Source organism: Alligator sinensis, unplaced genomic scaffold, assembly GCF_000455745.1.
Source record: "Alligator sinensis unplaced genomic scaffold, ASM45574v1 scaffold169_1, whole genome shotgun sequence".
NCBI lineage: Eukaryota > Metazoa > Chordata > Crocodylia > Alligatoridae > Alligator > Alligator sinensis.
The window spans coordinates 2,008,815-2,021,431 of NW_005841924.1; the positions used below are offsets into that span (position 1 = coordinate 2,008,815).

The 12,617-nt window shown below is 46.1% G+C and overlaps 1 protein-coding gene across 12 annotated transcripts in view; it reads left to right on the forward strand.

Annotated features, from left to right (window-relative positions):
* Positions 1-844: 844 nt before the first annotated feature.
* The window catches only part of SH3D19 (SH3 domain containing 19), a 144,817-nt gene continuing 133,044 nt past the window's right edge, over positions 845-12,617 (forward strand). For 8 of the 12 annotated variants that reach the window (XR_003092955.1, XR_003092956.1, XM_025198530.1 and 5 more), the window contains exon 1: positions 845-1,287. Coding sequence is in view for 6 of the 12 variants with exons in the window: in XM_025198530.1 (XP_025054315.1) it covers positions 1,206-1,287 (82 nt within the window). In the remaining 6 variants the exon portion in view is untranslated. Of the gene's footprint in view, positions 1,288-11,229; positions 11,396-12,617 lie in introns of all 12 variants that reach the window. The other 4 variants (XR_003092957.1, XR_003092962.1, XR_003092961.1 and 1 more) reach the window with 4 other exon arrangements.

The window sequence follows — 12,617 nt, forward strand, 5'->3', positions numbered from 1 at the left end:
CAGCAGGAGCCTGAAGATTGGAACTGAGGGGCCCCAGCTTGGCCCGGGGAAGCAGGGGACTGTGGGTTGGGCAGCAGCGGGGCCAGGGGTGCATGGGTCAGGCCAAGCCATCCATCTTGGCAAATGGGTCCCGGTGCAAAAAAGGTTGAGAATCACTGCTCTAGTCTAACCACCTGCTCAAAGCGGGACCATCCTCAACTAAATCGTTCCTGGGTGACTGGTCCCCTCATGGCAAAACTCACTGACTGGGAAGCGGCCACGGTGCTACATCGGGTGCTCCCACTCCCCGGACGGCGCTTGCATGGGGGATACCATCACTCCTGCCTTCCCCCCCCCCGCCCATGGCCAAAGTGGGGGTGCGGCCTGTCAGGGGTGCACCAGAGCTCTGAGGGGGTGTACGTGCACCCCAATACATTGCTGCTGAGATCATCTCAGCCATGTCTTTGTCTAGCAGGGTCTTAAAACCCTCCAAGGATGGAGCTTCCTCCACCCCTCTGGGTCACCTGTTCTAGTGAGAGAGTTTTCCCTAATATCTAACTTAAACCTCCCTTGCTGCAACGTGAGACCATTGCTCCTTGTTCTGTCATGTGCCACCACTGAGACCAGTCTAGCTCCGTTGTCTTTGGGGCCCCCTCCAGGTAGGTCAAGGCTGCTATCAGGTCCCCTCCCCGCCGCAGACCCAATAGGCCCAGTTCCCTCAGCCTCTCCTCAGAAGCCATGTGCCCTTCTTCTTCCCGGAGAGGCTGCCCAGCCCCCTCCGCTGTGCGCCTCATCCCAGATCCTTGCAGCTCCCTCTTCTGAATAAAAGTTGCCAGCGGCCCGAGCCTGGGGGAGGGCTAAGGGAGCTCGCTCCCAGCCCTGCCCCGGGTGCCTCCCCCGCCTGCTGCTGCTGCTGTAGTAGTGGAGGCAGGAGCGGGGTTTCCTGTTGACACCGGAATGCGGTGAGCGGCGGGGAAGGCGAACGCCACCTTCTCGGACTCCCTCTCCCCGGCGGGCAGCGGCGCAGGGCGGACAAAGGGCCCGGCGGGGCTGCAACTTGAGAGGCAGGCGGCGGCGGCGGGAGCGAGCAGGCCGGGGAAGGGGAGGCAGTCCCAGGGGAGGCTGCAGGTGCCGCGGGGCTCTCGCCCCCAGCGCCGGGCCGGCCGGGGGACTCTTGGGACATGGGGGCGCCTGCCGCGTGAGCGCCCCGGCCGTGCCCCTCGCCCATGGCTGAAGCCTGGAGGCTGGAGGAAGACGAGGAGGAGCTCGGCAGGAGGCACAGGAGGGGCAACCTGGGCTCGGCACCAGGTAAGGGCGGGGGGGCTCGGACGAGCTCGCGGTGGCCGAGGGGCAGCGCGGGGCCGGGGCCTCTTCCCTGCGGGCCCGGATTGTTTCCCCTTTTGCACCTCCCTCAGGCTTACCTGGAGACCCTGCGTGTCTGCGCGTGTGCACATCTCTGCACGTGTGTGTGGTGCGCGTGTGCACATGCTTGTGCATCGTGGGGGGGGGTGCTTGTGTGTGTGCATGTCTTTGGTGTGTGCATCGTGCATGTGTGCACGTGTGTGTCCATTGTCTGTGTGTGTCTTTGTGTTTGATGCACACATGTGTTGCACATTGTGTCGTGCGGTGTGTGCACGTGTGCAATGTATGTGTTATGTGTGCACGCACATCATGTGGTGTGTGCATGTGTGTGGTGTGCGTTGTGTGGTGCGCCTGCACATCGTGTGATGTGCACATGTGTGTCGTGTGTGTACGCATCGTGTGGTGTGCACGTGTGTGTTTGGTGTGCATGTGTATGTGTGCGGTGTGTGCATTGTGTGGTACATGCACATCATATGGTGTGTGCATATCTACGGTGCTGGCAGTGTGAGGGCGTGTGTGGTGCGCAAGTGCACACGTGCGTGACTGGTGTAAGGGCATGTGCAGTGTGTGTACACGTGTGTGTGGTGTGTTTATACATGTATCCTTTGACCCTAGCTGATTCCTGCCCCTTTTGGCCAGGGGGCTGGACCTGATGAGCTTATGAGGTCCCTTCCAGCCGTAATATCTATGAAATCTGTGCAGCATGTGTGGTGTGAATGTGTGCATGCGACATGGAGCGGGGGTGTAAGGTGTGGAGAGCAGGGAGGAGAGGCAGGGCAAGGTGCAAGCTATAATCTACCTGGGCAGAGCTAACTTTATCCCCTCCTTTGGCAGCGTAATTAGATGAATCACTCTTCCTTTAAAAGGAAAAGTTCAAGGTCTGACAGACTTACCTTTCTGAGTGCTGCTTGCCTGAACTGGAGAGTTTGTCCATAAATTATGCTGGTCAAAGAGATTTAGGGTCACCCTCATCTCCCGCTGGCTACCCCAGCTTGGAGCTGCTTTGTGAAGGCCGTGATTCTGCAAGCCAGCATGCAGTGGGCTCCTCGGGGGTGTGAGGGGCTGCCTGTATGGGATGGCTTGTAAACCTGGGCCCTAAGTGTCAATAACTGCTTAGTACTACTGGACAAGACCTTAAGAACAGGCCTTGCCCTAAACAGCGTACAATCTAAATGAACCAGGCCAAGAGAAGGTAGTAGACTCGCATCTCACCTGCTACCGTGGACAGTTGTACAAGGTACTTGCAGTAATAGGTATCTTGTTTCTGTACAGAAAAGGGAACGCACTGCCACAACCCATCAGGATGTGATTTAAGAAGGTATTTGAATGGGAAATTGGCAGTTGGGAATTAGCAGTGATATGGTGGTAATAGCTGATGACGTGGAGGAAACCCTGGAAATGAGAGAGAAAGCAAAAAGAGGTTGATATAATGGGCAGGCCAGAGGAGGGTGAGAGAAAGTGATAAGGCACCAGAGAACAGGGAGAGAGAGATTTTTGTAAAGCTTCAAAGACAAGCATAACTTTTTACTCAATACGGTGCACAAGGAAGCACCATCTTAAGTACAGACTAAGGTGTTCCCATAGCTTATACTTTGGTGATGCTCAGCTGTTAATTAAAGATGAGTTGGGATAAGCAACTTTAGCTTGTCTGTGAACTAGCTGCTGTGTTGTTTGTCTCGTGTCCATTTAAAAGATACTTTGGACGGAGGGGTTGTGCTGTTGTAGCCCTGATGGTCCAGAAAATATGCAAGAAGCAAGGTGTTTGTTTGTTTGTGTGTTTTGGTAGTATTTTTTATTTGACATCTCTCCCTGTAGGTCTGGACAGAAAGTTTCCTTAAAAGCCCAGTCTCAGAGTGAGCATCAGGTTAAAAAACAAAAATTTTTATTTTTTTGTAACATTAGTAGTAGTGAAAGGGAACAAACCCCTTCTTTTACTTTGCCTTTCACTTTTTACATGTATTTCCATTCTGCATTTTTTTCTCTCCGTTTGAAGAATGGAAACTCATTGGTCACTTCTACCGAACAAGGATTAGTTATGTACGATTTTTAGTGCTAGAGCCTTGTTTCTGCCAGGTTGTTCTGTGCAGTCAGATCCTTAGGCTGTGTGACAGCCTTGACCATGTCTATGGTAGCCTGTGTGCAAGCATCGAGGTAGGAGCCGTTGAAATGACTAGGACATGACCTGCATTGAATGGGTCTTGGTTCTTGTATGCTGCCACAATGATTAAATGTTTGAATTACAAATAATTCTAATGCCTGTTTTTAAACTGTTTTTGGAATCAAATTTGACACCAGAATATCAATTTAAGGTATAATTTCAATAATATTAAAAATAAAAGATCTGAATTGCTATTAAATGTGTTGTGGGTGTGGGTAAGTATATCCTGTTACTAAGTGAGAGTAAATTGTGGATTTAGTCAGGGTGGAGAAAAACCTGAGGAAACTGGAGTGAAGTCCAGGGTAGGAGGGTGGGGAGATGAGAATATGGCTCTTTAGCAGCCAAGGTGTCTAAATAATAGTTCACAAATTACTATAACTGAATGATCCAATTGCCTGCTATGGGAAAGAAAGCCCAGCTAGACTGGGGATCTCTGGGGGCTACTACAATATAAATAAATAAAATGTCAGATATAGATTATTCCTTATGATCTTGTTCTGAGGAGTAATAAAGAGCCTTAGATTACCAACTGAGTAAAGTGCTGTGCCCTTGTCTCTGCGCAATACTGTTTACGTGTCAAAAAACAAATACAAAAAGCACCAACCTAAAGGATTCCTAGAGTCTGTTTATATTTCCTTTACTACCTATACAAGGATATGAAAATTCTTCTTAGATATTATGTTACTATATATATCAAATATTGGTTCTTGATTTTGTTGTTGTTGTTGTAAGCACTAATGCATGTTTGCCAACATCAACATTCTTCAGACTGAAATCAGTCTTTACTGTCCATCTAGGCCTGTGATTTATATGTAGTTACTAGTTTAATATTGTCTTCCCTTTGATAGCTACATTTTGCATAGCGTTAGACTAAATGAGCCAGTAGGGGGTTGCTCGTTCTGTGGTTTGTCTATTAGAAGGGACCTGGGTTTTCTGTTCACCATGGAAAAACATGATAAAACGTGGATATTCTCATTTTAAGGAGAAAAATGCATATGTTCTCCTTTAAAGGAGAACATATGTTGGGCAGGTTTCCCCTTGCAAGTTGGCAGAGTTCCAGCCTGCAAGGGGTTGCTGGGAGCAATAGGAGGATGATCAGGCAGGGGCGCCACATGCATGTGTGGGAACACATGCACATGGCAGCCAGGCAGCATGGAGAGCAGCTCCCCACAGGTAAGTCTGGGGGGGGAGGGAGATTGAGGTCTGTAAAGTGAGGGGGATTGAGGCCCCTCCCCTTGGGCAGGGCTGGGGCGGGGGGCACTGTCCATCCAGGGTGGTGCTTGGGGCCCAGGGCAGAGAGTGGGATGGAGCTGTGGGCAGCTCGTCTGGGGCACAGCAGGGAAGGCAAAGTAGGGTGGGGAGGCTCAGTGAGCCCTATGCTGCCCACCTGGCAGCAGCGGGGGTGGCAGCATGGACTTGTGCCCCCAGCTGCTGCCAGGTGGGCAGGGAGTGCCTCACTATGGCAATGTGGGGCTCCTGGCAGCAGCACCAAGCCTCCCTGCCTCACCCTGCCCCACTCTGCCCTGCCCTGTAAGTCCCCCTGCTGGACTGCAGAGGCCCCTGGGAGGAGGGAGCAGGGCAGGATGCTCCAAGCCTGCAATGGGCAGCCTGCATTGGTCACCCCACTACAAGCTGTGCTCCAGCTGTGCTGCCCATGGCAGAGGGGGAGGGGTGGGGGAGGGGGCTTCATGCTCTATTCAGACCACAGCAGCTTCTGACTCCCACAGGTGGCATCTGGGGCTCCCTGGCTACTAGGAGGGGTGGGGGGTTGTGGACCCAGGTCCCTGGCCCTGGAACCCAGGGCAGCTGGGGGCCCTCTCCAACAGGGTGGAGGGCTGTGGGTGGGGAGTGAGGAGCATTGGTAGGGCCAGGGGGCTGTGGGTGGGGAGTGAGGGGCACCAGCAGGGCTGGGGCAATGGCATGTGCAGGGCACTGGCATATCAGGGCTGCTTAGTGCTACAAAGTGGTGGTGGGGGAGACAAGGGACAGCTGTAGCTGGACGCACATCCTGGTGAGCAAAGGGGACAGGGATCTCTGATTTTTCAATAATAAAAACCCCCAAATCAAACACCAAAATGTATAGGTATTTACAATTTATTTTATTATAGTGATTGAGGCACTGTCAGGCTTCCAAGTTGCTTTAAAATTGTAAAAATATCAATAAAGCATTGTGTTCAATTGATGCATACATAGTGGCATTTCATTTTAATCCTGGAAAAACATGGATTTTGTTTTGTTTTTTTTAAGTCAGAGAATTTGCAATTTTTAAACAGAGAAAACCAGGATACCTGTCTATTAGTTTGGAATATTGCAAATGTTCTTACTAAAGCTAAGCAGTTGCATACAATTTCCATCCTATCCAAGGAACCTAGTGAATCCCTTTGGTCTCCATATGGCTATGGTGATCTCTGAATGGTACACTGTGGGGAAAAAAAGGAGAATCTTTATGAAACTGGAGTAGTAGGAGAAGTCATATGACTTTTCGTTTCTGTCTTGACCTAGTAACTCCTGACCCTTTCCCCACAGAATGGGATTAAACAGCTGGTAAACCACAAATTCAAGGAAAAGAAATAGTTGCACAGAATTTGATATAAGATCCATATCACATCTTACGATGTGAATGTCAGTTGTAGCTCTGTTTATTTTGGTTTTATAAGGAATTTTCTAATCACTTGCAATGTATTGAAAATATTTGTGGGGGTGGAAATCTTAGGGCATTTATACACATACTTTTCTGTTCCACAGTGCGCCAGAGATCTGCTGCTTCTGAGCAGACTCAGTTAATTGAGTCTGCTCCGCACACGAGCTGAGGTAAACTGCGCTGTGCCATGTGCAGTTATATAAGTGGTGAAATGCGTGTCAGCCCACAGAAAATGGTGGCAGTGCACTTTTGAACTAAAGCACCTCCAATGTGTTTTAGTTCAAAAGCACGCTGCCACCATTTTCTCAGCAGTGATGCATATTTCGGCACTTAACAACTAACTGCAAGCATCGCAGCGCTGGGCACTTGCATATGTAAAAATGCCCTAATTGTTTGTGAATGGCAGATTATTCTTTTTTAGTCTTTTTCCTTTTTCCTGAACACCCTTCTCCATTCTGCCGCTACATACTGTTTTTGTAATTGGTCAGTTTGGACCCAAATATGCCACTCTACTCTCGGGCTATAAAATGACTCAGTGTAGGAACTCTGTTTAAATAACTGGACTTGCAGCAAAGCTTATATCAAGTACATTAAATCTTAGCTATTTACTGCAGTAGAAGGCAGAAATAACATAGTATGTGCTTATCTTTTTTTTGGACAATAACTGACTATTAAGCCTGTGAGACAACCTCTGTTTTTCTAAGGTCTTTGAAGTACATAAGAGATTGATTCTTATGTTGTAAAACTCGTGGAAAGAGTTTTTATTTCTATGGGTGAGTGGCTGTAAATGTTGCATATGATTTACTTGCTATGCTGACCAATACTGTTCCTGTGCTATTTTCTAACTTTATTTCTTCCTTTTTTTTCTTCAGACGTTTTAACTCATTTGCTCAGTTTTAGACGACTGGCAAAATTTGTTACTTATGTGTATCTTTTTTCTTGTTGCTAAACTAAGATCCAGTTCAGAACAGCCCTATTTTCTTTATGCTTCCACACCAGACCTATGCTGACTAGTTTTGGAAGCTGAGAGCAATTAGCTGTGTCCAGTACAATAAATCAAGCATAGTATCTCACCAGTCAGTGGTACAGTCAAGGAAATTTGTGGCATGTTTGTGTGGGGTGGCTGACATCTACAATCAATTTGCTGTTTTTCCAGATACATTTAGAATCTGATATGAGCACACTCTGTGGTGTCTTTCCATTTCCATAAAGGATGTTTGCTCTCGAGACAAAAATGATATGATCTATAAATAGGGACTTACCAAATTCATGATTTCACAATTTTTGTGGAAACTGCAAATTTGGTAGGTCCCCTGTGAAAAAACCTGGTCCCTTCAAAAAAGCATGGGGATCTCAAAAAAGCTGGAAAAGGGCCAGCAAGCGGTTTGGGGGGAGCTGAAAACGGAGGCAGGAAGTCCTAGCGTCCTGAAACAGGGGGTTGGGGGAGAGAGGATGGGTAAAGAGAAGGAGAAGTTTTGTTCACAGCAGAACATGGCAGGCCCCCCCTCCCCAGGCTTCTGAGTGGCTGAGGGTGGCTGAGTGGTGATGTCCATCTGTCAAATCTCTGGGAAGGGGTAGGACTTCTGGGGCCTCTCGGCCAGAGGCGTGCGGGGCTGCTGCACTCTGTCACGAAAATGGCAACCAGTGCCATGCTCAGACCAAGAAATCAGAGGACAGCCGCCACGAATTAGGTAGTTCACTACCTGTAAGTGTTCTGAAAAGTCCCTGAACCTGCTAAGTGATGAGCCCCTTCAGCCTTTCTGAAGCATCAAATGGGCACAAAGCCTTTCAGCACCTTGCAACAGGTGTCCAGGACTTGGCAGGATGAGATTCACATTAGGAAAAAGGGTTGTTTTTAAGAGCTAAGTGATCTCCCTCACCCAGGTAAGTTCTCTCCCCTCAGGCACACTTGTTTTAACATTTTGAACCTCTGACCCACACAGCACTCCTATCCTGTTTTTGCTTTAGTTGTCCCAAGAATTTAGTTGTACCATTCATTTATTAGCCCCACAAGGGGCTACTAGTTAACCAGGTGGGCCTTAAGTCTCACTCTAATTGGGTGTACAAATAGACAGGTAAGTTCTCTCAATTTAGGCTAAAACTTGCTGTTTTTCCGTCCCTGTTTCTAATAGGATGAAAACCAGTTTAAGTTACCCTGCAATCTGCATACCAGTGCTGATCTTTGAACTGTCCTACATATGCTATTGTACAGGTTACTCTCATATAAATAAGTTGCATTTAACTGCTTTTGTGGACAGATTAGCAGACTAGTCCTGAGTAGTTTTTTTGTGTGTGTACCTTCAGAACAACTGATAAACTCTGGTGGTTTAGCAACCAGATCACAGACCGCTCTGGAAACAGTGGAAGAGATTCTCTGCCCTTTGCTCCACCTGAAAGTCTGTGGCTGGACATTCTGCCAGCTTGAGAGATGCCAGTCAGATAGAGCTGGCAGAGTAAACTCCTTCCCCTTACTCCTGTTACTTCAGACGGGTAGTCCTACTCTTCTGTGACACATTAACTAGTGATAATGCATACATAGTACATCTGATTGCTACCCACAGAAAACACTACCTGACTCTGGACAGTCTCCAAAGCCCATTGAAGAAAGTACAAACGCTCTCAGTGATTTCACCAGGTTTGGAATCACATTTTATTGGAGTAAATTTAAGATTAATGGTTTTTTAGCGGTCTTAAGACTAATTAATGTTCTTTTAGCAGTTACATATTGTAGCGCACACCTCAGAAATCCACCAATACTTCTCGAAAGGTACCACAAAGACTCTGGTAATAACTGTAAGCCTCTTCTATAAATTGAATTGCTCTAAGGAAAATAACTTTAGTGTGCTGGCAGGTGACCCCCTAGCTTTTTAAAGAGTGAGAGGCAAAAAATGAGACTTCATGTGTGATGAAAAGCATCTCACTCGCATGGGGCGTAGTTGAAGCAAGGCATAGAGATGCATCATCTGAATAATAGGGCCAGTCAGACAGTACAGACAGAGATGGAGTGGTGCATTGAGTTGTGACGATTCAGAGACCAAACGGTCATCTGCATATTGGGAGAAAATTGTTTCTTGTAAAGGGTAATAAGATGTAATGGGGTTGTCACTCAGAGCAGAGGGGCAGACAGCAAAGAGGACAGAAGAGGTTTGGACTCCTATAGAGAGAGAATAGCCATTAGGAATCAGTGTTTCATAGTGTAATTATAATATTTACTGGCAAATTTAGAATTGATTTTTTTTTTTCCCCGTATAGCCTTGATTCCCAATCTGGAACCAGAGAAGTACATAGAAACTGTTGGACTGCAGCTTTGTTAAAAATTAACTGAGTTGTGTGTGTGCTATTTCAGTAAAAATCTGATGCAGCCTGTCCAATATGAAAGAGCAAAGCTTTTTATTTTGGCAAAACTTAGCTGTTCAACATAGACTTTTATATTTAATATCAGCTTCAGTGATTTATTAACTGTATTTAAATATATTAATACTGAACACCAGCATTCTGTGTATTATTTTTCCCCTGGCTTTCATAATTAAGAAAGCAACATGTAAAACTATTTTCACTCCTTCCCCAAGTAGTTGCCTACTTTTTGATGCTTTTTATACTAAACAGTATTTTTCCAGTTGCATTATAGTCATGAATATCAGCATTATGCTATCAATGCTAGCTGCAGTAGCATCTAATATAACTGGCAAACACTTAAAATTTCAGGATCTCCCAGCCTTTCAGGATCTCTCAATCTATATCAGAATATGTATGATGTATAAACAGGATAGTATTATAAAATTTAGTGTAAGCAAAGCTCTGCTTTCTGGTTTCCATAATGTCAGTGACACTGCTGGTGTCTGACAGTGCTTTGAAGTGTAAAGTCTGAGTCAGTGACTGAATCGGGCCTTTCTCTGTCCTACCACTACTTTGACACTTTGTAATAATTAAGGCGGAGTGGGGGGGGGGTGTTATGATCTGGTTAATTTTAATCTAATGATTAAAATTAGATAAAAGCGCCAAAAAGCCGTCCTGAAGTGCACGATCTATGATGCTGGGTCAAACCAACACAATGCCTATTCTGGGCACGTGCTGCCTTCAGTGTGGGAGCACGATGAGCTGAAAGTAAAGTGCTGCATTTTTTTTTTTCGTATCTGTAAGTAGCCTTAAAGTCAAATACAGTGGGTAAAAGGAGAAACACAAAATTAAAAGCAAAATCCAGCACATCAGTAAACTGCGGTATAATCATGAGTATGTGGTGATCTTTTTGGAAATGCATCAAGAGGACCACATGCTAATATATTTGCTCATTGATTTCCTCCCCCCACCCATTTCCTCTCCTCCCAAAGTTGTTGGTTATATAGATAATGAACTAGTTATTTCAAGTTGCCTTGTTGACAAAAGAAGTATATTTATTAAATTGATACAGAAAAAAACTGATTTTTTTTTTTCAAATGCAAACATTTTGATGTATGGCAAATGTCATCAGCTTTCCCTGAGAGAGTTGGTACTGACATTTATTTGACAAAATAGAGAGAGGTCTCTTCACTGGCCACTTTTTTTTTTTTAAAGTGATATCAAGTGTGTTAAAGTGAAGTCTTATTGTTTGTGGGGTTCCCCCCCAACCCCTTACCTACTGTAGTTAACTAGAATTACTGATTAATAATTGTTTGCCACTCCTATTCCCCTGTACTGTTATTGTCATAGCCAAAAACTTAGATACCATTCGTGTTGTTGATAGAATACACCAGTGGAAAAAATAGGCTGTCAGGCAGCCTTTTGTAGCAGGCTTCCTTGTTTCACTCTCACCTGATTCCATCATTCTGCTTCTGTCCAACATAGTTGATAAATGACAACTGACATGGATAAGATCTAGTCTAAAAACAGACTTTCACTGATTAAACTGAATCAGTTTCACAATGTTGCTGCAAGTTGGTAGGATTAAAGCTTAGGGCACTGAGGCATCTTGGACTCGAAGACTGAGGTGATTACTAGGTCTTGCTTTTACAATGGTGGAAGCTAAAGTTTTAATGTTCATACACAAAGTTGCACTAGTTTTAGTTAAATCTCTCTCTCTCTCTCTCTCTCTCTCTCTCTTTTTTTTTTTAAGAATCTATCGATAATCATAAGAAGTGAGGGTTGAAAGGGACCTCTGGAGGTCATCTAAACCAATCCCCTGCTCAAAGCAGGACCATCCGCAACTAGATCCTCTCAGCTAGAGCTTTGTCCATTTGGGTCTTAAAAACCTCTAAGGATGGAGATTCCAGTCTCTCTGGGTAAGCTGTTCCAGTGTTTTACTACCCTCCTAGTGAGAAAATTGTTCCTAATATCTAACCTAAACTTCCCTTGCTGCAACTTGAGACAGTGCAACAAGGAGCAACGGAGAACAGTCTAGCTCCATCCTCTTTCGAACCTCCCTTAAGGTAATTGAAGGCTGCTATTAAATCCCCTCTGTCTTCTCTTCTCAAAACTAAATAAGCCCCCAGTTCCCTCAGCCTCTCCTCATAAGCCATGTGTCCTAGCCCCCTCACCATTTTTGTGGCCCTTTGCTGGAGTCTCTCCAATTTGCCTACATCCTTTCTGTAGTAGGGGCCCCAAAATGGGACACGGTACTCCAGATGTGGCCTCACCAGTGGTGAACAGAGGGGAATAATCACTTACCTTGACCTGCTAGCAACACACCTATAATGCAGCCCATTATGCTGTTAACTGTCTTGACAACAAGGGCACATTGGCTCATATTCAGCTTATTGTCCACTGTAACCCCTAGGTTCTTTTCTGCAGAGCTGCTGCCCAGCCAGTCAGCCTCAGCCTGCACTGGTGCATGGGATTGTTCCGTCTGAAGTGCAGGACTTAGCAGCTGTCCTTGTTGAACCTCATGAGATTTCTTGTGACCCAATCTTCCAATTTGTCTCGGTCACTCTGAATCCTAGCCCTACCCTCCAGCATATCAGCTACTCCCCTCAACTTGGTGTCATCTGGAAATTTGCTGAGGGTGTACTTTATGCCATCTTCCAAGTGGTTGATGAAGACATTAAACAAAACTGGTCCCAGGACCGATCCCTGGGACACTCCACTTGATACCGGCTCCCAACTAGACATCGAGCCATTGATTACTGTACTACTCTCTGAGCCCGATGCTCCAGCCAATTTTCTATCCGCTTTACAGTCTGTTCATCTAGCCATACTTCCTTAGCTTGCCTGCGAGAATGTTGTGGGAAACTGTATCAAAAGCCTTGCTAAAATTAAGGTATACCACATCCACTGGTCTCCCTATGTCCACGGAGCCACTCTTCTCATCATAGAAGGCAATCAGGTTGGTCAGGCATGACTTGCTCCTGGTGAATCCATGCCGACTGTTCCTAATCACCCTTTTCTCCTCCAAGTGCTTAGAAATGGATTTCTTGAGGATCTGCTCTTAAGATTTTTCCAGGGACTGAGGTGAGGCTGACTGGTTTGTAGTTCCCTGGATCCTCCTTCATCCCTTCCTTAAAGATG